Here is a 26,669-nt window from a genome sequence, read left to right as displayed (position 1 = left end):
CCATCTTTTTTTACAAAGATCTACCAAACCAAATTGATATAGTATAAAAATTGTTGTAGATAATAATGTTTGAAAGATTATTTTAAAAATTTTATATCCTACGTTGAAAAAATACTATTTTTTTTTAAATTTTAATATTTAAATAATTTTTTTTATCATACATTAAAAAAACATAATTTTTCTTTCTTATGAATATATAATATATACTAATGACCATCGAATTTCATATTAAAAAAATAAGACCTTCTTTTAATATTTATTTAGTAAACCTTAACATGGGATAATAACCAATAACAAAAGATTGGTAGATTTTCATACGTAGGGTTGAACTGAGTAAGATAAAAACCTCTGATTACCCCTTTTGCAACGCTTGAAATTAATTTTTCAACATTCACATAATAACTATATTTTTCTAATAGCTCTTTTATTTTAAAATTATCTTTAATTATCTAATTTATTTTCTTCATAACTAACCGTCTATATATACCATGCACTTTTTAATTTTCTAACAATCATATAACAACTATTTCTAACAACTTTTTTATTTTTAAAATTCTTATAACAATTTCAACTATTTAATTCTCTAATTTATTTTCTTCCTAGCAACTAAATCTTATATATACAATGCACTTTTTGAATATGAAAAATACAAGAACCTAAATATTTTATTGCATTTTTAAAAATTTGTTGGGTATTTCCTTTCACTTTTTATCTTATTGTTTCTATGTCCCTTATTTTTTAGGCCTCCTGAATCCTTAGAAATAGCTTTTTGTAAAGAAAATATCCTTGAAAATAGTTTCTATAGATGTTTTGAGTTTTGTTTGTTGTTTTTTTCTTTGTTTTTGTTCTTTGTCGTCGTATTTTTACCATCAAAAACATAATTTACCAAATCAGTATAGTATATACTTTATGCTTTATACAAAAAATGAGCTTAGTTATTTTTTAAGAATTTCATTAGATTATAATTGAAGAGATGGGACGAGAAGAATATATCAGATTATAATTGAAGAGATGGGAGGAGAAGAATATATTTTGACATTAAAATATTGTAATTCATAATATCAACTTCAATGTAGTTTTAGTTTGAATGCGTAAGGTCACATACTGATAACTCAACCTCTAAATAAAAAAATATTGTTTTTTGTCGTATGACATATACATAAATCTTTAACAATACTATATTCCACCACTTTTTATATTATTATTCAAATCTCAACTCCCACTTCACCAACAATCACCTCTCAACCACCATTATTTTTAAACACCGATAATTATCTCACCACCATCATCCATTGTTACCACCTCCAAACTTTCAAATTACTTATCAAATATTGGAAAATTTGTTAATTATTTTATAGAAATTGTTTTTTTAAATATCAATACTAATGGTACATTAAAAAATATTTAATAATTTTAGAACTCATATAAATTGCAAAAAATAATTTAAATATTTTTCCTAATATATTTGTATTTGTATTTTAATTAATTTTAATTTCCCTACCAAATATCACACCAATTAAGTTTATAAACTAAATAAACAAACTCATATTAGGGCTATATTAACAATCACACATTTTTTTTTAATTTTATCAATACAATATAGTTACGGGAATAATAATTAATTACAAAATTTATTTTTATTTTTCTAGTTATTAATAGTAATATGCCCTCGAGCCGCTTTGTAGCTATTTTCAAAACCTGTTTTTATTTAATTCTATGTTAATTAAAATGAATATTTATAAAAGTTAAAATAATTTAAATTAGAGAAAAAATGTATTTCTTCACTCAAAATTCTATTTTCTTAACAATGCATTTCTTTCTCTCTCTTCGACAAAAGAATTTTTTTTTTACCAAGAGCATAATTATTTGAATGAAACCTCAATGCAATTAAAATAAATAAATATAAGAACTCAAATGATTTTAAATTTAAGAAGAAAAAAATGTATTTTTTTTGCCAAAATCCCCTTTTCTTATTTTTTTTTCTGATTAAAACCTTTTTTTAGAAATATGATTTTTTAAATAAAAACTCATCATCACTTGAAAAGAAAATTTCAATTGCAAAAAATAAAAAATCAAGCCTTGATAATTTTTACATAGAAGAATGAAAAAATAAAAATAAAAATAAAATTGAAATGTATAAAATACCATAATCTTAAATGTTAAAGTAACAAGGATAGTATAATCTTCGCAAATGTTAACACCCGTAACAATCCTTTATCTAGTACAGTTAATGAGAAAATGAGGCTCTATATAAGAAAAATGAGTTACTTTTATAAAAGATGGACACAGAACATTAGTCTATTATTCTTGTAGGTTGGAGGTGGTGTTCATCTCGTGACCACACTCCCAACACAAACAACTCCCTAACATTATTTGATGTCCTGTTACAGGATCTACTCGGAGTAGGGGACTATGGATTGCTTTAGGTAAGTAAATATAATCATAAGAAAGCTGATATTCTTTTTTAACGATGATATCGATGATGAAGCATCTTAAATTACAGGCACATTAGCAGCTGTGGCAGTGATGATGACTTTTTCCATAATTACAATATATCTCACTAGAAGAGAAGGTTCTTTTGGTGCTGTCATAGCAATGACCTTAAGGCTGAAGAAATCGCAGCATGTTGGTAGGGTTAAAACATTTATGATGGACTATCATTCTCTTATTCCAAAGCGTTATTCGTATTCAGAGATCAAGAAAATAACCAACTCATTCGTCTATACACTAGGCCAGGGAGGATTTGGTAATGTATACAGAGGAAAGTTACCAGATGACGGTCGTCTTGTAGCTGTAAAAGTCCTAAAAGAGTCCAAAGGTGATGGAGAAGAGTTCATGAATGAAGTTGCAAGCATCAGTAGAACTTCCCACGTGAATGTAGTTAACCTTTTGGGCTTCTGCTACGAGAGGAATAAAAGAGCTTTGATTTATGAATTCATGCCCAATGGATCTTTAGATAGCTTCCTATCTGATAAAGGATCCCCACATACAAACTATCGTTTAGAATGGAAAAAATTATATGAAATTGCAGTTGGTATTGCTAGAGGTCTGGAGTACTTGCATAGAGGGTGTAACACTCGGATTGTGCATTTTGACATAAAGCCTCACAACATTCTTCTCGATGAAGACTTTTGTCCAAAGATCTCAGATTTTGGTCTCGCGAAGCTATGCCAGAGCAAAGTAAGTAAGATCTCGATGATAGGTGCCAGAGGAACTGTTGGTTACATAGCGCCTGAAGTATTCTGCAGAAATTTTGGAGGAGTAACTTACAAGTCTGATGTGTATAGTTATGGGATGATGGTTCTTGAAATGGTCGGACAAAGTAAAGATTTTGATATGGGATCGGTGGAAACCAACGAGTTGTATTTCCCGGATTGGTTTTATATGTATCTTGATCCAGGAGAGATTTCAACATTTCATGAAGGTATAACGGAGGAGGAAAAAGAGATTGTTAAAAAGATGATTTTAGTGGGTTTGTGGTGCATCCAAAGCATGCCGTCACATAGACCATCAATGACAAAGGTTGTAGAGATGTTTGAAGGCAGTCTTCAGTCTTTGCAAATTCCACCGAGACCTTCCCTTTCCTCTCCTAGAAGGTCCGCTCAAGATCACTCTTCCAATGTATCATCACTGCCTTGCGTGTCGTCCCAGGGGGGTGGGGTAAATACATTGTCTGCAGATGAAAGTGACTTGTAACTGGAAATTGCAAATTTTATTTAGCCTTATAAAAATAAAAAACAAACCTATATTTGTTCTTCATCTAGGTGCTTCTCTTGGTTGAATTAATTTTTCTATGATATAGCTCTTGCACGGGAGGAAACTCTCTCAGTGCTGGTAAGAGACACTATCCTCTCACCTTCATATTTTTTTGTTCATGATGTTTACAAATTCTAGTATGTACTTGATGTTCAACATGTGGGAAGTGTAGAATTGATTTGTTCCTGCTTGTTTGTCATTGTTTATAATTTCAAAGTTTAGATGCAAGACTAAGAGGCCGAGCTTTATTATTGCTTATAGTTTATGTCATTAAAGCTTCATTGCAATTTTCATAGCGAACTTCAATTGTCATTATAACGACCATGAACCTGAACGGCCAACATAGGAGGCATAAAATGAATTCATTTATCGAAGATGAATTAGCAAGAACCAATCCCTGCTTACAAGGCTCTAGGGAAGGCGAAAACAAAAGGAAGGGAGGCTGTAATAGCACATTACAAATAGATGTTCCTTTTCACCTGTACTTGACAGAGAAAGAAAGAGTTAAGAAACCTGCTGGTAGTCGAATATAATTCAGTATGCCATCTAACTAGTCAAAATTATATCTTCATGTTTTGATTTCTGCTACAGGACTTTTGATGAGACACCGACGACTTGTCATTACAGAAGGTAGTACAGTAATCAAATTTATATCTTCCTCTACCTTTTAATTTCAATAACCAGTGGTGGTAACTATTTCATGGTTCTCATGTTTTCTTCTTTTAAGCCATATCAACTCCTGTGGTGCTATTATTAGCAGTCTTTATCATTTTGTACGTTATACTAAAAGAGAAGGATTATTTAGTGGCAAGACAATGATCCTCTGGCGGAAGAATACAAAGCACAATGAAAAGATGAGGCATTCATGTTGAACTATCACTCTCTTATTCCAAAGTGGTATTCATTTTCAGATATTAAGAAAATGAACAACTCATTTAAGAACAAAGGGGGATTTGATGGTGTATACGGAGGGAAATTGCTTGGTGGTCGTCTCATGGCAGTAAAAGCCCTCACCAAGTTAGAAATTGATGGAGAAGAATTTAATAATGAAGTGGCAAGCATTAGTAGAACTTCCCCTCTAAACACAGCTAATCTTTTGGGTTTTTGCTATGAGAGGACTGAAAGAGCCTTAATCTATGAGTTCTTGCCCGATGGATCTCTCGATAAGATAGTGTAAGGCATGCTGGATAAGATAAAACATGTATAAAAAATTGATTGATATATATATATATATATATATATATATATTAGTTAAAATGAGATTGCTTTGATTTTTTTTTTAAATTTGGATTAACTTGGGTTGATTCTTCCAAACTATAACTTGAGCTTTACCCTAAATTGATCCTGAAATCAAGATTTAAAACTATAATAATAATAATTTTTATTTTTACCTTAATCTATATTTATTCTTATGTTGACTTGGATCAATGGTCAATTTAGCGCATGACCCAATTGGGTCGACATCTGGGTAAGGTTTTAAACTATGATGATAACCCTTTTTATTCTTATATTGACCCGGGTCAATGGTTAACTCGGCCCGTGACCCGAGCTTGACCTTGGGTCGACTTCTACGTTGGGTTTTAAAACTATGATAATAATCATTTTTATCCTTGCATTAACTTGAGTCAATGGTCAGTCTGACCTGTAACCCGACCCTAGCTAGCCCTAGTTTGACCCCTCGAGTTGAGTTTTAAAACTATAATAATTATTATTTTTATCTTTACGTTGACTTAAATCAATGGTCAACCCGACTTGTGACCTAGGCCTGGTCTCGAGCCGATCCTCGAGTCGGGTTCGAAAATTATGATAATAATCACTGTTATCTTTACATTGACCTAGGTCAATGGTCAACTCAACTCGTGACTCGAGCCTAGCCTCATGTCGACCCCTAAGTTGAGTTTTAAAACTATGATAATAACCACTTTTATCCTTACTGTTGCTACCCAATTTTTGACCCATGTTTTGATAAATTTTCTGAAAAAATCCAAAAATAGCGAAAAACATTGAAAATCCAAAAAAATACATTTTTAATACATTTGCATCGTTTTTAGCATTTTTAGCATCGTCTCATAAGAATTTAAATTTTCAAAGACATTTGGAACGCGTTCAACTTTTAACGCGTTATTTTTAAAATCATTGATTTTCTTCATTGAGTCGACGTTGATATTGCTCGTTTTCAAAAAATACAAAAAAACTAAGAAAAATCAAATTTACAAAAAAAGAAAGAAAGTTGAGGGACCAATTTTGAGATCCATGTAACATTTTACCTATAAATACTGGTCCACAACTCAAAGAAAACGGGGGCAATTTTGACAACATCAGAAAAAATACAAAAAAAACCTAACCCTAAACCCATCTTTTTTTTCAAGAGGAGCCGCTCCCCCCGGGTCCAACACCATTTTTCATCCCTCTCTTTCGGCTGAAAATCAGGGGGAGGAGCCTAGACAGCAGCCCCACCTTCTTTTTCCATTTTCCAGCCGACAGGAGGCCCCTCCCTTTGGCTTTTCTTCTTCCCCGCTGCCCCCCTTTTCCTTCATAGAGGACCAGACCTCACGGGCAGAAGAGAGGAGGGGGCTGATTCTCTTCTGGCTTCTTCCCCAGCGGCCCCTCCAGAGGATTTTTTGGCTCTTCTTCTCGCCAGCCTAGAGCTTGGCTCTTTGGGGACTGTGTTCCCCTTCTCAGCACCTTTCCCTTCTTCTCGCCTAAACCGGCAGCAGATCTCCCTCTCATCAACACCAAACCAGCATCCTCAACCGTTCCTTCCCCCAAACACAGCTGCCCCTCACCTCACCTCACCTCACCAGACCGATCCACACCCGAACAGCCCCCTCCCTTTCCTCTCATTCTCTTCCAGCCGGTTTGATCTTCCTCTTTCCCCGCCCATAGCCTCCCATTCCACAAGAACCAGTAACCTCTCCCCTTCATCTAACCTGTGCAGCCCATTTGTTTTTCCTTCACAGCTGCCGCTCACTCTCCATCACAGCCGTTTCCTTCCACTACTGCAGCAGCCGAGCAACACCCTCACGGACCCAGATCAGTCCGCCGCTCCTTCCTCCTCTGCTCCTCCAGCGGCTGAACAGCAGCAGTGCCGTCCCTCTCCATCCCAGCTGTTCCCTTCCATCGGCCTCCCTTTCCAGCCATCTCACAGGTCTCCATCAACCAGCCTCCAGCGACAGCCGGACAACAGCAGCAAGGCCAACCATTGCTGCCACCAACAGGAGTGAAGAGCATCCAGCAGCATCCACGCCCAGGAACACCTCCTCTCCTCTCTCAGCCGACCCATCGGCCTCCCTCTCCGGGTCAACGAGCAGATACGACCACAGCAGCCAGTCTCCATCCTCACCAGCCACCGCTGATGCAGAGGGGAAGGGGAGAAGAAGCCGGCAGACCTGCCACCTGAAGAAGGGAAGAACAGAAAACCCGAAAGAGAAGAGAGTAGATCTCAAAAAGGAGAGGATCGGAAGCTTTGCATTGTGTTTTTTTTTTTTTCCCCCTTTGCAGGTAACGTTGGTTCTCACAGCCAGCAGAGAAGGGAAGGGAAGAAGAAAGCAGGGCAGATCCGCCGCCAGCCATGGTGGCGCGTGAACCCACGCGCCGCCAGCCATGGTGGCGTGTGGAGGAGACGCGCGGCCACTGTTCTTGCAGCTCCAGAAGTCTGCCTGACACTGTTCTGGTGATGCAGAAGGTGTTCCCTGTAAATTCCAGATTGTTTTGGGGTTATTATTGTAATTTTTGTTTAGTTTGTTCTTTTGAAATTGTATTTTGTATTGTGGATGTAAAAACAAAAAGAAAAAAAAGAAAAGAAAAGAAAAGAGAAAAAATACAGTGAAGGTGTATGTGTGTGTTTATATTTTTTGTTATGGATGTTTTTTTTATATTTATGATAAAATTGCAAAGATTAAAGAAGAATTTAATATTTTGATTTGCTCACGGATAAAGAATTATGAACTTACATGTAAGTCGTATTTCTAAAATTCGATGAAAGAACAAAATTTTTAAAACTTCTTTAGCACATCAAGTCCATGAAGCAGCTTACCTCAGGTAGGGTGTGTTAGGGGTGCTAATACCTTCTCTAACCATAACCAGTCCCTTACCCGCGAATCTCTGATAAGACCAGTACCCGGGTTTCCTAGTAGCCTTCAATAAATTACTAGGTGGCGACTCCAACGAACCAATCAAATCAAATCAACATAATGAAAAATCGCCAGCCGACGCCGCGCAGATTTTTTGACGTGCGACAGAATGGCGACTCCACTGGGGACGGTAATTTTTCAACTTTATTGGACTAAGCTTTGTGTATTTGATGTGTTTAAATTTTTTGCCTTTTGTCTTATTTTTTTTATTCATGCATTGTGTAGAATTGTCTCATGCATCACACGTTTTTTTGAAAGCACACACAAACTTCAGGTTAGGTGGGGGACTAGCAGCTTGCCTTATGACTTGAGTCAAGGTTTAAGTTTGTGCAAACCCCAACTCTTTGCTGAGTGTTTAGACTGATAGTGATTGGTACATGTGCCATCCCACTGTCTGCTGAACCCCAATATTGCCTTTACAAAGGCGATCACTAGGACAGCGAGAGACCCTTTTTAGAGACCAAGTAGTAAACCTACCCTTTGTCTCACGTAAAAAGATTAGAACCTGCCGTTAGGATGTATGTTTCGTAAATAGTTGTTTTGCATCTGAGCAAGCCCTTCTTGAAGCATCTTGAACTCAAGACTTTTGGGTGACCCAATGGCCGTCACTTAGGAAATTTTCATTGTAGAGTTTGGGGCAAGAATCAAGATTCTTGTTTCATCATACAAGAGTTACGACCATATGTCACCCCTCGAAAGGCGAGTTCATCATATAGTTTACATGTTCATACATTTATCATGCATGTACCATGAGGAAAAATAGGTTCCCCTGTCCGAGGTTTGCTACACGTGATTAAAAAAGATGATGGAAATGAAGAAAGATGTCAGATAGAGGCTCATTATCACAAAGAAAGTTGAGAGCATCAAAGGGGAAGTAGCTAGGCTCAGATCTGCCTGAACAAGTGTTGAACATCAAATGGAAAGGGAATGTCTGCACAATCTTCTGTGGGAACACTGCTCGTCCACGTCCCATTGAAGCGGCACCTCTCCTTTTCAATCATGAACAAAGACAACAATGCCTTCGGTCATAACTAATGACAACTTTTGTTCTCGGTCAATTGCCCTATTAATTGTCCATCGCCTCCACATCTTTCAATGGCACCAAATAACTACTAGCCTTCTTTGAAGTTACCCCCACTGTGAGCCCAATTCCAGTTCAGCGGCAAAAGATATAAAAAAAAACAAAAAAAAAAGCAAAAAAAAAAAAAAAAAAAACCCGAAAAAAAAACCTGAAAAAAAAACCCATGATTAGACACTGAACTTCTACGTTGCAGAGCTCTCTCTGTAGAGATTTATTTGTGGATCTGCCAGTGGGGAACACAAGAGGGAGTGTAGTAGTTTTATATGCTTTAAAACTATCTCTCACCAGTGGCACCAGCAAAACATTGTAGTAGGCAGAAGAGTCAGACCTGGTCTGAAAATGTTAGTAGTCATCAAACTTCAATGTGGCAGAGCTCTCTCTACAAAAATCCGTTTATGGCTCTGCAAGTTGGGAATGCAAGAGGGGATTTATTAGTTGCATATTCTATAAAAATCTCTCATCAGTTTCAGCACAAAGACACTGTGGTAGGTTGAAGAGCCAAACCTGGTCTGAAAAACACGAACAGACATCAAACTTCTACGTTGCAGAGCTTTCTCTGTAGAGATTTGTTTGGGGATCTTCCAGTGGGGCATGCAAGAGGGGATGCAGTAATTTCAAATGCTACAAAACTTTGGTTCATCAGTTTCAGCACTGAAACACTGGAGTAGGCCAAAGAGTCAGACCTAGTCTGAAAACATGAGCAGTCGTTGAACTTTGACGTGGCAGAGCTCTCTCTACAAAAACCCATTTATGGCTCTGCAAGTTGGGAATGCAAGAGGGGATGTAGTAGTTCCAAACGATATGAAAACTTACCCTGCCAGTTTCAGCATCGAAACACTGTAGTAGGCAGGAAAGCCAGACTTGAGCTAGAAAACAGGAGCAAATATAGAACTTCACCGTGGCAGAGCTCTCTCTGCAGAAATCTGTTTGTAGCTCTGCAAGTGGAGAATCCAATAAGGGATGCAATAGTTTCTGATCATCTATAACTTTCTCTCATTAGTGTTAGCTTGAAAATGCAAAAGTAGGGAAAAGAGACAGACCTTGGCTGAAAAATAGAAAGAAGATTGAAACTTCAACAGAGCAGAGCTCCCTCTACTGGTGTCTGTTTGCTGCACCGTTAGTGAGGAATCAAAGAGGAGACAAAGGAGTTTTAGATTCATCAGGTTCTCTTCCAGTTTTGACAATGTGTGATTCCACATGTCGGTAATGGCGATGCGACATGTTTCTGGGCACTGCCAAGATTACCAAGCTGTTGAAAGGTTTCCGACAACCCTCAACCAACCACAACAACATTGAAATATTGACATGAAGTTGTGTGGATTGCCAAAAGAATTGAGCTAGCTATCAAGATAGGAAAGATTGAAGGATCTACCATGGATTCCATAACAGTGATGAGAGTTGAATTAGAAGATGACTCTCAATTGAGAAACCTCAGTCATTTTGCCTAGTCAGGTCTTGCCATAACATCAACTGCTCAAATGTCTTTGCCAAGATTGGCACTCATCTGCCACTCAAGTTTGTCGACCAGCATCTGTTAGATTCCAGACTTGTTGCACCCACTTCGATAAATTGCATGCAACCACCGTGGTATAATTCAAATGAGATGTGAATATCATGGTGGGTTCTTGGGCCATTTTAGTTGGACAGATGCAAGAGTTTCAAGAATCGAGCTGAGTTTGTGAAAAATGATGTCATCAATCATTTTGTCACCAGAACATCATCAGAATAACAAGTGATCGAAGTTGTTCGGCAAAACACAAATATGGCCAGAAAAGCTGATCCAAGAATGGTAGTAAATTGTCCATCATTTTATTGTGGAGTTGTCATTCCGCATTTTGATTTGGGGTCACATCTCATCCTTGAATGAAACATGTCTTTTCTTTGTCTTTTTGTTGTTTTGAAATCAAGAGATGCTTCTTTCAAAGGGTATTTTGACAAAAATATTTTTTGATCAAACTCCAACATACAAAATTAAAGCTAGTCAATCCTAAAGATTAAAAGTGTTTTGATTGCAGAAATGACTTGATGCTTGAAAATGACATGAGGTGACCAAACAATTTTGAACTCATACCTCCTGAAACTAAACCACACATCATATAACTAGTTTTAGCAATATGCATAATGACATGTAGTGGATTCAGTAGTTATGGACTCGTGAATCATGATTCTTACAAGTCCAAATCATTACACTGGACGAGGTCAAAATTTATCGGTTCTAACCGACCTTGCTTGAAATGAGAAAAGGCCATCTTTGTTATCCTTTCACATTTCTTGAAATATTATCCCTTGTGGTCCCCATTTGAGCCTGATAAAATATTTTGTTTCAAGAAACCCTGACTAGGATCACACCCCGCACTGGGGGCAAATAAGAGAAGACAAAAGTGAAAGAGAAGGCTTAGAACAAAAGTCCAACGTTTGAGAGAGAGTTAAAAGAAAGAAGACCTAGACTGAGGGCGTGTTAGAAAACTATGAGAAATGATCTATGAAAGCCATGACCTTTGGCATCCATGATAAAGCCCTGAAGTTATCAAATGATTGAGATTGGTTATTCATCAAAGAAAAAGTTGGATTTGGATATAACCTATGTTAAGAGAATTCTGATATTTGAGGTTAATAAGGTTATATGTCATTTCCTCTACAAAGACAACAACAGAAAAAGAGTTGATGAATAGTTTGATGTTGATCCTAGGTCTTTGAAACCCTCAAACACTTTTTGAGCTTGTGAAATCCCTTTCTTTCATAGCCATGTACCATAGCCTGCATTACATGTTTTTAAAAGCCCTTTTTGATCAGGTAAGCAATTTGAACTGAGAAATGGCGCTCTCAAAACTTGAAGAGTTTTTTCCATAAGAGTCGTGGCTTCATGGATTAAGCTACTTGTTATTATGCATGCTAATAAAATTGGTACTAAAAAGAAAACAATCTTTCTTGATGAATCCTCAAGTTTTGACTTTGAGTCTTTTGTTTTCCTTGAAATTAACAGAAGGTCACCTCATCACAGATCATGAAAAGATATACCTAATATCAAAGATTAAAACTGATACAAAGAACCACGAAAAAAGTCATTTTAATCTTACAACGGGTTATTTATGTCTTCAAAATACAAGACAATTAAAGGACTTTATTGAATAGCGTGTGTTGGATCTTTGACCAAACAAGCTTGATTTCCAAAAATACTTTTCAAAATTGACATCTCTCTGATTTCATTTCAACAATTAGATTTTAATAGACACGAGCGCTGAAATATGAGATTTGATTCCAGAACAAGGAAGATTGTCAAACAAGAAGAACATCGATTGAATTTGAAAAATCCTTAACAAGAATGACATCAACATTTCTTGATACTCCTTGAAAAGGTGACCACCTGGGGGCAATACAGTGGATCCTAGGTAGGAAAACAAACAGTATTCAGATCAGCTGGGGGCAATGAAAGATGATCAAATGATGAATCAATGCACTGAGGACAATGGTGTTTAAAGAAAGCTAATCAGCAGGACAAGCATTCAGATCATTACTGGGGGCAATGTTGTTCAAAGACAGTCAGTGATTTAGTGAACTTTAGCAGCAATTGATGAGCAACGCTGCATTTGAAGGATATTTTCATATCTTCATCTTGGTTTATCATCTCCAACATGGCTATGACTTTTGAATGATGTTATCGCATAGTTGCATTTGAATGAATGTTGGAAAGATGCACCCACCAAGACTGACTGTGGGACCATCTGCTTTGAAGCTCAAATGAACACTTCACCGCATGAATATGGGTGATGAACATCATTGATGATGCCAAATCATTTCTTTTTATAAGCTGATTTGACAAGCTAAGAGGAATCTATGGAGAAGAACTTTGAGTTTACAATGATTAGCCTTTTACTGCAAAGTATGAGAGGCATGTCTGGATGACTTGGCAGTTCCAAGAAGGCGGGTGATAACATATACTTGAAGAGTATTGTTTCAATTGGAGGCAAGTTCATGACTGGTTGACCATCTTGATGGGTGTTGGCATGATGCACACAACCAATCAGAAGATAATTTTCAGAAGAATCCAGGAGAGAAAATCCTTCATGATGAATCAAGCAACACCACACTTGGGGGCAGAGTCAAGCTTGATAAACAACAAGAGCAGTAATCGTCGTAGACAGCCCGAGATGGGCACTGCACTTACATTTGAGTGGAAGGCTAGCATACAAATGAGCCAGTACATGGGAAGAGCAAAGAAGGCTTTGGTTAGCAAACAAAGGCACCCTATGACGATGGATCATCAAAGGGGGGGACCTATATTTCACATCAGGTAAGGATGCATGCATGTCATCTAACCTCAAAGCATTGCACATACTTGTGATTTGTTACAGAAAGATCCTCAATGAAGTCCAGCAAGGTTGTGGACAAAGAAAGAATCATTGAGTTGATGATGAAAGAATCGGTTTAGATCCTGGAACGAGAAGAGAATGAGATGAACCCTGCCAGTAGGAGAATCTCAAAGAAACGAGGAGATTAACCCCATCATCAAGAGGAGTCTTCAAGTAAACCTTGCAATCAGGAAGCGCCGTTTGTCAGCCTTATCCTGCCAGGACTGCTCCAACCAAGTGTTTTTGCCAGGTAAGTCACATTCTATCTTTGGGTAGGTCACCCGTAACAATGAGACCATTTTTTTTGAAAAAAAAAACATCATTTTTTTTGGTAGGTCCCCCATCACAATGAGACCACCATCTTCCATTTGGGTAGGTCACCCATTATAACGCGACCACTTCACATTTTTTCTATCTTCCACCTGGGTAGTTTACCCATTATAACGCGACCACTTCACATTTTTTCTATCTTCCACCTGGGTAGGTCACCCATAACAATGAGACCACTTCATATTTTTTCCATCTTCCATCTGGGTAGGTCACCCATTATAATGAGACCGCACTTCACATTCTTTCCATTTGGGTAGGTCACCCATCATAATGAGACCGTTTTTCACATTCTTTCCACTTGGGTAGGTCACCCATCACAATGAGGCCATTTTTTCTGGGTAGGTCACCCATTAGAATGAGACCATTCTCCATCTTTTTTTTACTTGGGTAGGTCACCCATTATAATGAGGCCATTCTTCCCTCTGGGTAGGTCACCCATAAGAATGAGACCACTCTTCCCCTTTTCCACTTGGGTAGGTCACCCATCATAATGAGACCATTTTTTCTGGGTAGGTCACCCATTAGAATGAGACCATTCTCCATTTTTTTTACTTGGGTAGGTCACCCATTATAATGAGGCCATTCTTCCCCCTGGGTAGGTCACCCATAAGAATGAAACCACTCTTCCCCTTTTCCACTTGGGTAGGTCACCCATCATAATGAGACCATTTTTTCTGGGTAGGTCACCCATTAGAATGAGACCATTCTCCATTTTTTTACTTGGGTAGGTCACCCATTATAATGAGGCCATTCTTCCCCCTGGGTAGGTCACCCATAAGAATGAGACCACTCTTCCCCTTTTCCACTTGGGTAGGTCACCCATCATGATGAGACCATCATTTTTTTTTTCTTTTCTCTGGGTAGGTCACCCATTAGAATGAGACCATTCTCCATTTTTTTTACTTGGGTAGGTCACCCATTATAATGAGGCCATTCTTCCCCCTGGGTAGGTCACACATAAGAATGAGACCACTCTTTCCTTTTCCACTTGGGTAGGTCACCCATCATAATGAGACCATCATTTTTTCTAGGTAGGTCACCCATTAGAATGAGACCATTCTCCATCTTTTTTTTTTACTTGGGTAGGTCACCCATTATAATGAGGCCATTCTTCCCCCTGGGTAGGTCACCCATAAGAATGAGACCACTCTTCCCCTTTTCCACTTGGGTAGGTCACCCATCACAATGAGACCATTTTTTCTGGGTAGGTCACCCATTAGAATGAAACCATTCTCCATCTTTTTTTTACTTGGGTAGGTCACCCATTATAATGAAGCCATTCTTCCCCTGGGTAGGTCACTCATAAGAATGAGACCACTCTTCCCTTCTTTCCATTTGGGTAGGTCACCCATCATAATGAGACTGTTTTTTACATTCTTTCCACCTGGGTAGGTCACCCATTACAATGAGACCACTTTTTACACATTTTTTAGTCTTGATTTAATGAGGTCGCCAGATGGGATCTCATGTAGCTTTGGTTAAAGGGAATCGCCAGATGGGATTTCAGGTTGACCGAGCTACACACATTCTTTGGTTTTGGAAAAGGAGATCGCCAGATGGGATCTCAAGATAAAAAAAGAGAGAAAGAAAGAAGAAGAAGAAAAAAGAAACATTTAGAGTTTTTTCTTTACAAAACTTACTATGCGAAACATTGAGGAGTTTTGCTTCGTAAGCATTGTAAAGAGGGGGCATCTGTTGCTACCCAATTTTTGACCCATGTTTTGATAAATTTTCTGAAAAATCCAAAAATAGCGAAAAACATTGAAAATCCAAAAAAATACATTTTTAATACATTTGCATCGTTTTTAGCATTTTTAGCATCGTCTCATAAGAATTTAAATTTTCAAAGACATTTGGAACGCGTTCAACTTTTAACGCGTTATTTTTAAAATCATTGATTTTCTTCATTGAGTCGACGTTGATATTGCTCGTTTTCAAAAAATACAAAAAAACTAAGAAAAATCAAATTTACAAAAAAAGAAAGAAAGTTGAGGGACCAATTTTGAGATCCATGTAACATTTTACCTATAAATACTGGTCCACAACTCAAAGAAAACGGGGGCAATTTTGACAACATCAGAAAAAATACAAAAAAAACCTAACCCTAAACCCATCTTTTTTTTCAAGAGGAGCCGCTCCCCCCGGGTCCAACACCATTTTTCATCCCTCTCTTTCGGCTGAAAATCAGGGGGAGGAGCCTAGACAGCAGCCCCACCTTCTTTTTCCATTTTCCAGCCGACAGGAGGCCCCTCCCTTTGGCTTTTCTTCTTCCCCGCTGCCCCCCTTTTCCTTCATAGAGGACCAGACCTCACGGGCAGAAGAGAGGAGGGGGCTGATTCTCTTCTGGCTTCTTCCCCAGCGGCCCCTCCAGAGGATTTTTTGGCTCTTCTTCTCGCCAGCCTAGAGCTTGGCTCTTTGGGGACTGTGTTCCCCTTCTCAGCACCTTTCCCTTCTTCTCGCCTAAACCGGCAGCAGATCTCCCTCTCATCAACACCAAACCAGCATCCTCAACCGTTCCTTCCCCCAAACACAGCTGCCCCTCACCTCACCTCACCTCACCAGACCGATCCACACCCGAACAGCCCCCTCCCTTTCCTCTCATTCTCTTCCAGCCGGTTTGATCTTCCTCTTTCCCCGCCCATAGCCTCCCATTCCACAAGAACCAGTAACCTCTCCCCTTCATCTAACCTGTGCAGCCCATTTGTTTTTCCTTCACAGCTGCCGCTCACTCTCCATCACAGCCGTTTCCTTCCACTACTGCAGCAGCCGAGCAACACCCTCACGGACCCAGATCAGTCCGCCGCTCCTTCCTCCTCTGCTCCTCCAGCGGCTGAACAGCAGCAGTGCCGTCCCTCTCCATCCCAGCTGTTCCCTTCCATCGGCCTCCCTTTCCAGCCATCTCACAGGTCTCCATCAACCAGCCTCCAGCGACAGCCGGACAACAGCAGCAAGGCCAACCATTGCTGCCACCAACAGGAGTGAAGAGCATCCAGCAGCATCCACGCCCAGGAACACCTCCTCTCCTCTCTCAGCCGACCCATCGGCCTCCCTCTCCGGGTCAACGAGCAGATACGACCACAGCAGCCAGTCTCCATCCTCACCAGCCACCGCTGATGCAGAGGGGAAGGGGAGAAGAAGCCGGCAGACCTGCCACCTGAAGAAGGGAAGAACAGAAAACCCGAAAGAGAAGAGAGTAGATCTCAAAAAGGAGAGGATCGGAAGCTTTGCATTGTGTTTTTTTTTTTTTCCCCCTTTGCAGGTAACGTTGGTTCTCACAGCCAGCAGAGAAGGGAAGGGAAGAAGAAAGCAGGGCAGATCCGCCGCCAGCCATGGTGGCGCGTGAACCCACGCGCCGCCAGCCATGGTGGCGTGTGGAGGAGACGCGCGGCCACTGTTCTTGCAGCTCCAGAAGTCTGCCTGACACTGTTCTGGTGATGCAGAAGGTGTTCCCTGTAAATTCCAGATTGTTTTGGGGTTATTATTGTAATTTTTGTTTAGTTTGTTCTTTTGAAATTGTATTTTGTATTGTGGATGTAAAAACAAAAAGAAAAAAAAGAAAAGAAAAGAAAAGAGAAAAAATACAGTGAAGGTGTATGTGTGTGTTTATATTTTTTGTTATGGATGTTTTTTTTATATTTATGATAAAATTGCAAAGATTAAAGAAGAATTTAATATTTTGATTTGCTCACGGATAAAGAATTATGAACTTACATGTAAGTCGTATTTCTAAAATTCGATGAAAGAACAAAATTTTTAAAACTTCTTTAGCACTTCAAGTCCATGAAGCAGCTTACCTCAGGTAGGGTGTGTTAGGGGTGCTAATACCTTCTCTAACCATAACCAGTCCCTTACCCGCGAATCTCTGATAAGACCAGTACCCGGGTTTCCTAGTAGCCTTCAATAAATTACTAGGTGGCGACTCCAACGAACCAATCAAATCAAATCAACATAATGAAAAATCGCCAGCCGACGCCGCGCAGATTTTTTGACGTGCGACACTTACGTTGACCCGGGTTAATGGTCAACCTCACCCTAGACTTGAGCTTGGCTCCGAGTCAACTCTCTAGTCGAGTTTTAAAACTATAATAATAATTACTTTTATCCTTACGTTAACTCGGGTCAATGGTCCCGACCTGCGCCCCAGACCTGACTTCGGGTCAAGTTTTAAAACTATAATAATAACTATTTTTATTCTTACGTTAACCCAGGTCAATGATTCGACTCGCAACCTAGGCCTGGCCTCGGGTCGACCCTCGAGTCGAGTCTTAAAATTTTAATAATAATAATAATAATAATAATAATAATAATAATAATCATTTTTATCCTTACGTTGACCCGGGTCAATGGTCAACTCGACCCATGACCCAGGCCTGACCTCGGTTTGACCCCTGAGTGGGGTTTTAAGACTATGATAATAACTTTTCTTATCCTTAAGTTGATCCGGGTCAATGATTGACTTGGCTCTTGACTCAGGTCGGCCCCTAGTTGAGCTTAAAGGCTATACTATAACCATTTTTATTTTTATATTGACCTGAATCAACTAAATTAAATTTTGTAAAGAAAATTGGACAAATTTATCATACTCTTTTTAGTAGGACAATGTTTTTTTATTAGAACAACTTTTAGACAGGATAAAAATTGTCCTATCTCTTTTAGCTATCTCTTTTAGCGGGACAAAAATTTCTTTGCTAGAACAACTTTGAACATGATAAAAATTAATTTTTGTACTATTTAAAATACATCAAATAACTTTAGTCCATTGTTGTTCAACATATAAAACAATATCTAAGTTTATATCTTATAAAGAATTCGAACAAATAAAATAGAAAGCATACCTTGATGAATAACAATCTATATTAAGAAAATGCAGTCATGAATTTAATTTGATGAAAAACTTTGTTTCTCTTCTGAACTTCAATTATTTTCAAGTATGTTTTGATAAAAATCAGTTTTCTTAATAAATTTCTTATCTCATACATTCATCAATAGTTATTATAAAAAACCACATTTCAAAATTAATCATTGAAGAGCCCATTAGCTTATCTATATATCCATCACATCTTACACCCAGCTTTCAATTTCATTTTATTACCATCATGCCACGTGACTTTTCCAACCAGGCTAGAATATAAGCAGTCTTCGTTGCAAGTCTTCTTTACTGAGTATTTATCTTTGAGATTGTATTTTAAAATATTTTTTATTTAAAGTATATTAAAATAATATATTTTTTATTTTTAAAAAATTATTTTTAATATTAATACATTAAAATAATTTAAAAATATATATAAAAATTAATTTTAAATAAAAAAAATTAAATTTTTTTTAAAATATTTTTGAAACAAAAAAAAAACATGTAAATGTTCGGTATGTTCCGAGAGAGTGATGTGCATTGCATAGACTTTATTTTTCCAATAAAAGCATAGCGGAGATTAATGTGCCCCATACCTTTGCATTCAAGTCACCTGAGCATATATTAAATATTTTAAATAATGCATGTATTTTTGTTACTCATTTCTTTATCCTCTGAACTTTCCCAGAAACAACGAAGCCCATTTTGCTAACACACAATTCCATTTTGAAACCCTATGTCACGCAATCGGTTTCAATATTCTATTTAATTTAATTTCCATACTCAAAGTGCGATTTTTATTTGTCATAGCACTCCAATTTGATGTCCCATCCCTGCAAGTTGTAGCTTGTGGGATATCACGGTCCAATTTTTTTAATATACAACATTTTACTGACATGACCATACCTTTAAAACAAATAATTCAATTTTTCAGACTTTTTTACTCCACAAGGTTTTCTCAAGCTAATCTACAATTTTCTCAATAGTTGCTAATTATAAATACAAGTTTGACAGTTGGAGGAGGGCTTGTAATAGTTATTAACTAGTTTTTTTTATTCAATAAAAAAAATTAACGTAATTTTTTTAATCCATCATTAAATTTGATTTAATAAGTTGATTTTCAAATATCTTTACTTAATTTTTTATTTAACTCAAGTTTAAAATTAATCCACATACAAATTATTTTAATATGATATAGTCTATTTGATGAGTTTAAAAATAAATCAGATAACTAGTAAAAATATGATTTAGATTTTAAAAAAAAAAGATAATAATTTTTAAAAATATTAAGATATTGATATATTAGATCGATCTAAGTTTCATGGTTTTACTCGTCAAACTTATAATTTAGATTATGAACTCTACTGAATTTAACAACTTTATTTTTTAAAAATATTTTATATTATAATAAAAATAAATAATTTTAAATTTGAGTATCAATCAAATATGAGAATATTTGTTGATTTTGTGACTATATAAATTCATAAAATAAATAAAATAAAAAAAACAAATTATAAACATTAATGTAAAATCACCTACATATTTAAGAATTAAATAAATAAAAAGATTCCATCTAATTAATGAGAATAGGGGCCGTCCATGATCTATTTCTATTGTGATAGGTCCAATATGGTCCTGGCAAAGCTGCCTTTTTTTTTTTCTATATATATAAAAAAAACCTTGCAGAATTGGGAGCACAAGTTGGTGTGTACTGATGATATGTTATATCCATAACCATATCTAGGCTGAATTGAATACAAATATTTCATTCTGGCAAGAGCACAAGTTGAACCTTGGTTTGAACAATTGGACAACCCAATCATTTTCTCTTAATTTTTGTTATTAGGTATACGAGAGAGACCCGATTTCATGTTAGTATCATCAACCACATAAATAATTTTCCGAGGATTTTTTTGCGTGTCCTTTTAATATATTTGACCGATTCTGTTCTCTGCTTTTAGTCCCCAAGACAGTGATGCATACCCTACAAGACTTCATTTTGCAAATGGAGGCCTCGTAGAAAGAAATTAATGTGGGAGCCCTTTCCCAAGAAAAAACATAACTTAAAAACTTTGAGTCCACCAAGCATTTAAATCCAAGTATTGCGTTCCCATCTATCCCTTTCTGATGTATTTATTTACCTGGAATTGATAATTAGCAAGTCAAGACTCGTCTCTTTATACTCGAAACCATCCCTGAAGCAACCAAGCCCATTTTGCTAACACACAATTCCATTCCTCCTATGCTACTTCCTCTTGCCAGAATGAATTCCTCGGCCTTTTCTTTTCTTTCAGATTTTGTTCTTGTATTGTTGCTCTTCATTCAAGTCCCTTCATCCTCGAGCAACGATGACCCGTACACTGCCTGTAGTAATGAGTTTGTATGTGGGCATATTTCCGCGGGTTTTCCGTTCTGGGGAAATGACAGATCACCTGCCTGTGGCTTTCCTGAATTGAAGCTCAGGTGTGAGAATAATTTCACCAAGATGAATATCAATCAGGTTGCATATCGTGTTTTGGAAATCAATCAGTATGCTGGAATTCTCAGGATTGCAAGAGAGGACTCCTTTGTTGGATTGTGTTCACCTCAATTTATGAACAACACGTTCAATATTCCTAAGGTTTTCGAGTATGTTGAGGGTTACAAAAATCTTACATTCATTTATGGTTGCAAGGATGCTCCTACAACCATGCCTTTCACTTGCAAAAGAAATGAGGTTAATGATCAAAGTGGTTATATCCAAGAAGGGGAATGCAATCGTAGTGTCATAGTGCCAGTTTCTATAACAGATTTACCACCAATCGGGATTCTCCCAGATTTGGAAGAACTCCTGAAAAAAGCATTCGAGGTAAGATTGAAGGTCGAAAGGGAGGCGTGCTGGGAATGCTTCACCTCTAAAGGAGCTTGTGGTATTGACGATGTAACTAATCAAACAACTTGTTACTGTCCAAATCAATCAAGAGGATCAAAAACATGTGCTCGAGGTATGTACCTCAACTTCTCCTCGAATCAGTTTATGATGAACTCCAGTCACTTGTTGATGCTTCACACACCTTAGTTCCGTTCCTGTTTTGTTATTTTAATTTTATTTTAAATAGACTTGGACAGAAGTAAACATCAATATGATGATGATAATGATGATGATGATAATTTTATTAATCATTTTATTAATAAAATTCTAATATCATATATACAAAAATCATTTTAATTTTAAAATAAAAATTATATTATTTTCTTATAACAAATTGTTTATTCGATAAAAAATTCAACATCAGGCAGGCTAATATTTTCTATGCTAATACTTGTCAGTATAAATCGGATGGTTTGGAAATGTAATAGTAGTATTACTGATCCCAGCTTAATCAGCTACCTGACAATATGCAACAATAGTGTTAAATTTCCTGCCCATCAATCAGCTAGCTGTTGTGCCAATTCTAGCCAGTCCAAATGTATCAGAGTTTCTTGAAGCTATTAATCAAGGTTTTGAGTTGGAGTGTAGTGCAAATGATTCATTATGTGATACATGCAAATCTTCTGGTGGTCAGTGTGGGTACAACCAGACCACTACAGCATTCACTTGTTACTGCGCGGATCAACCTCAAGATTTTGAATGCTCAGCATCACCACAGGCACCTAGTCAATCAACAAGTATGTCCGTTTTTCTTTCTTGATGCCATGACTGGATAGATAGAGATAGCTGAAATCTAAGATATGCCCTCCAGGCTAGGTGATGTGGGAGGACCTCTGGTAAAAGAAACAGGTGTGAATCGTTCCTTTGAGTAGAGGGAGGAACCTAGCTAGCTATTAGGAATTGTTCAAAGCTCCATGATCCTGAAGAGAACACCTTCCTCGACCATTTAATTCCAGTATATCAAGGAAACAAAGACTTCGATTAACTGACAAAGACTTTATAAAAATAATATTTCGTTTAGTCAAGTCAAGTGAGGCCTCGTCTCTATCACTGAAACCAAATGTCACCCAATGTCACGCAATCGATTTCAACCTTCTATTTAATTTAATTTAATTTAATTTCTATACATCTATTTCTTTGTTTACTAGCCCAGTCCATACTCAAAGTGCGTTTTTTTATTGGTCATAGCACCCCAATTTGATGTTCCATCGTCCCTGCAAGTGGTCGCATGTGGGAAATCACAGTACATTTTACTTACATGACCGTTGCTTTAAAACAAATAATTCAACCTTACAGACTTTTTACTCCAAAAGGTTTTCTCAAACTAATCTACAATTTTCTTAGTAGTTGTTAATTATAAATGCAAGTTTGATAGTTAGAGGAGGGCTTGTAATAGTTATTAACTAGTTTCTTCGGATCGGATCAAAATGTTTCTGAACATAGAAAATAAAAAATCTCTAGCCACATCGAAGTTACATTGTTATTAGTGCGGTTGGGTATTTTTTTCTTAGTTTTTTTTGGTTATATTTTTATTTTTTTTATATTTTCATCAGTTAAAATAAAATTTTTATTCAATTTTATTTTTTATTATTAGGTTAATAGCAAATCATTTTTTGTAGTTTTTATCATAAAATAAAATAAAATAATAGATAAATCAAGTTGAGTTCATAACCTTGTTTACAAGTTTAACATGTTGACTAAATATTAATAAAAGGGTCGGAGTTGCGGGTTTTTGACACTTTATCTTTTGATTTTTTTTTTGCCGATTCTATTATTTAATGTGGGATTTTTATTGAATTTTCCCATTCAATGTTGGGTTAATGATAAATTAATCTTCGTATTTTCTATCTTATAATAAAATAAAAATTAGTCCGACTTAATGAAATCCCTAACCCAGGTCATGGAATTGACAAGCTGACTAAATATCAATAAAAAAATTGGATAGGAATTTTTTCAAGTTTAAATCATTATGCCGAGTTTAATAACAATGCCAGAAAGTTATGAACAATTTAAATATGTTTTTAACGTTTCAAAAAATTTGTGTTTAACCCACAGCGAAAACACAGGTGAATAAACCAGTAAAACCAAATCGATGTAGCATATGTTTATTTTTTAGCTTTACGTCTTATTTTGTATGCAAATTAAAACTTGCAATATCATTTTAATATTTAAACTTTATGCTTTATTAAAAAACAATGAGCCTTTTATTTTTCAAGGATGTAATTCGATTATAAATGAAGTGAGGGGAAGAGAAGTATATATTTTGACAATAAAATGTAATATCGTCAACTTTAATGTAGTTTTAGTTTGAATGTACAAGGTTACATATTAATAATTCAACCTCTAAATGAATATATCGTGTCATATATATGCCATATAAATAAATCTAATAATTAACATTATTTGATGTCCTGTTACAGAATCTTCTTGGAGTCGTGGGCAACTACATATTGCTGTAGGTAAATATTATCATAAGAAATCCATTCTTCTCGTTTGATGATGATGGCATATTGGTATTGATGATGATGCATCTTAAATTATAGGCATATCAGCAGCTGTGGCAGCGATAATAACTTTTTCCGTAATTACAATATGTCTCACTAGAAGAAAAGGTTCATTTAGTGCCGTCATAGCAAAGATCATCAGGCCGAAGAATTCGCAGCATGTTGACAGTGTTGAAACATTTATGATGGACTACCATTCTCTTACTCCCAAGCGTTATTCATATTCAGATATCAAGAAAATGACCAGCTCATTCGTCAATATACTAGGTCAGGGGGGGTTTGGTTATGTATACAGAGGAAAGTTACCAGACGACGGTCGTCTCGTGGCTGTAAAAGTCCTAAAAGAGTCCAAAGATGATGGAGAAGAGTTCATGAATGAAGTTGCAAGCATCAGTAGAACTTCCCACGTGAATGTAGTTACCCTCTTGGGTTTCTGCTACGAGAGGAATAAAAGAGCTTTGATTTATGAATTCATGCCCAATGGATCTTTAGATAGCTTTATATCTGATAAAAGATCCCTACTTACAAACTGTCGTTTAGAATGGAAAAAATTATATGAAATTGCAGTTGGTATTGCTAGAGGTCTGGAGTACTTGCATAGAGGGTGTAACACTCGGATTGTGCATTTTGACATAAAGCCTCACAACATTCTTCTTGATGAAGACTTTTGTCCAAAAATCTCAGATTTTGGTCTCGCGAAGCTATGCCAGAGCAAAGTAAGTAAGATTTCGATGATAGGTGCACGAGGAACTGTTGGTTACATAGCACCTGAAGTATTCTGCAGATCTTTTGGAGGAGTAACTTACAAGTCTGATGTGTATAGTTATGGGATGATGGTTCTTGAAATGGTTGGACAAAGTAAAGACTTTGATATGGGATCGTTGGAAACCAACGAGATGTATTTCCCGGATTGGTTTTATATGTATCTTGAACCAGGAAAGATTTCAACACTTCATGGAGGTATAACGGAAGAGGAAGAAGAGATTGTTGAAAAGATGATCTTAGTGGGTTTGTGGTGCATCCAAACCATTCCATCACATAGACCATCAATGACAAAGGTGGTAGAGATGTTTGAAGGCAGTCTTCAGTCTTTGCAAATTCCACCGACACCTTCCTTTTCTTCTCCAAGAAGGTCCGCTCAAGAGCAATCTTGCACTGTATCATCACTGCCTTGCGTGTCATCGCAGGGAGATGAGGTAAACAAATTGCCTGCTGATGAAAGTGACTTGTAACCGGAAACTGAAAACTTTTTGTCCATGATGTTAACAAAGTCTAGTATGTACTTGATGTTCAATATGTGGGAAGTGTAGAATTGATCTGTTCCAGCTTGCTTGTCATTGTTTATAATTTTAAGGTTAAGACAAGACCAAGAGGCCGAGCTTTATTATTGCTCATGGTTAATGTCATCAAAGTTGATTGCAATTTTCAAGGCGAACTTCTATATGTTTCTTACTCTGGTCATTATAACGACCATGAACCTGAACGGCCAACATAGGAGGCAAAGAGTGAATTCATTCATCGAAGATGAAATAGCAGGAACCAATCCCTGCTTACAAGGGATTATTTAGTGGCCATCTAACTAGTCAAATGAAGTATTGCTAAAAGAGAAGGATTATTTAGTGGCAAAGACAATGACCCTCTGATGAAAGAACACAAAGCACAAAGCACAATGAAAAAAAAAAACACAAAGCACAATGAAAATTAAGATTGAGGCATTCATGGTGAACTATCACTCTCTTATTCCAAAGTGATATTCATTTTCAGATATTAAGAAAACGAAAAACTCATTTAACAACAGATTTATGAATGGAGTTGCAAGCATTAGTAGAACTTCCCATATAAACACAGTTAATCTTTTGGGTTTTTGCCATGAGAGGACTGAAAGAGCCTTATAAAGGATGAGTACATGCCCGATGGATCTCTGGATATGTTTATACTTTATATCTTATAAAGGACTCGCACAAATAAAGTCATCCATGTTGTGAATAATTCTTAAATTCCAAAAAAACAATTAAATATAAATTTTAATAGTCAAATAATTATTTAGAGGAAGCATACCTTGTCAATAACAAGCTTTTTAAGAAAATAAAATCCTAAATTTAATTTGATGAAAAATTATGTTTCTCTAATACCTCTCAATTATTTTCCTATGAAAAATATTTTTGATAAAAAAAAAATTTCTTAATAAACTTTTTATCTCACCCGTTTATCATCAAATGTGTACTTATAATAAAAAATAACTTCTTAAAATTTACCAAATATTTTAACATTCATATTTATTAAACAATTTAATAACCTATTAACTAATCTATATCAGTTACATTTTAGAATCGATTTGTTTTTACATTTTAAAAGCGTTTTTTAAAAAATAATTTTTTTTTTATTTAAAAATAATTTTTTATTGTATTTTCACATCATTTTGATATACTAATATCAAAAATAAATTTTAAAAATAAAAAAATATTATTGCAATGTATTTCAAAATAAAATATATTTTGAACAGGAATCGCTACTATAATATCAAATGGGTTACATGACTTTTAATTTTATATTATTATCATCATGCCATATGACTTTCTCAACCATGCTAGAATATAAGCAGCCTTTGTCTATCCTTACACGTAGTGTTGGAGATGGTAGAAGTAATGGTTGTTTTTTAATTATTATTTCAAAGTGTTTTTTAAATAATTGTTTTTTAAAATATTTTTTATTTTTATTTTTTTAATTTATTTTTAATATAAACACATCACAACTAT

The 26,669-nt window shown here is 36.3% G+C and overlaps 2 protein-coding genes across 3 annotated transcripts in view; both read left to right on the top strand.

Moving 5' to 3' along the window:
- The window catches only part of LOC133671347 (LEAF RUST 10 DISEASE-RESISTANCE LOCUS RECEPTOR-LIKE PROTEIN KINASE-like 1.3), a 75,023-nt gene extending 49,667 nt beyond the window's left edge, over positions 1–25,356 (top strand). The window contains exons 2-4 of one of the 2 annotated variants that reach the window (XM_062092083.1): positions 21,119–21,482; positions 23,830–23,868; positions 23,953–25,356. In XM_062092083.1, the coding sequence (XP_061948067.1) occupies positions 21,119–21,482; positions 23,830–23,868; positions 23,953–25,145 (1,596 nt within the window). In that variant the 3' untranslated portion in view covers positions 25,146–25,356. Of the gene's footprint in view, positions 1–20,544; positions 21,483–23,829; positions 23,869–23,952 lie in introns of those variants that run through there. The other variant, XM_062092082.1, reaches the window with a different exon arrangement.
- Positions 2,069–3,984, top strand: LOC133671181 (PR5-like receptor kinase). Its single transcript, XM_062091838.1, has 2 exons — positions 2,069–2,426; positions 2,504–3,984. The coding sequence occupies exon 2, from the start codon at positions 2,527–2,529 to the stop codon at positions 3,694–3,696; it is 1,170 nt and encodes a 389-aa protein (XP_061947822.1). The 5' UTR covers positions 2,069–2,426; positions 2,504–2,526; the 3' UTR covers positions 3,697–3,984.
- Positions 25,357–26,669: the final 1,313 nt, after the last annotated feature.

This window comes from Populus nigra, chromosome 13 (genome assembly GCF_951802175.1).
Source record: "Populus nigra chromosome 13, ddPopNigr1.1, whole genome shotgun sequence".
Taxonomy (NCBI): Eukaryota; Viridiplantae; Streptophyta; class Magnoliopsida; order Malpighiales; family Salicaceae; genus Populus; species Populus nigra.
This window is presented reverse-complemented; position numbering and strand designations above follow the sequence as displayed.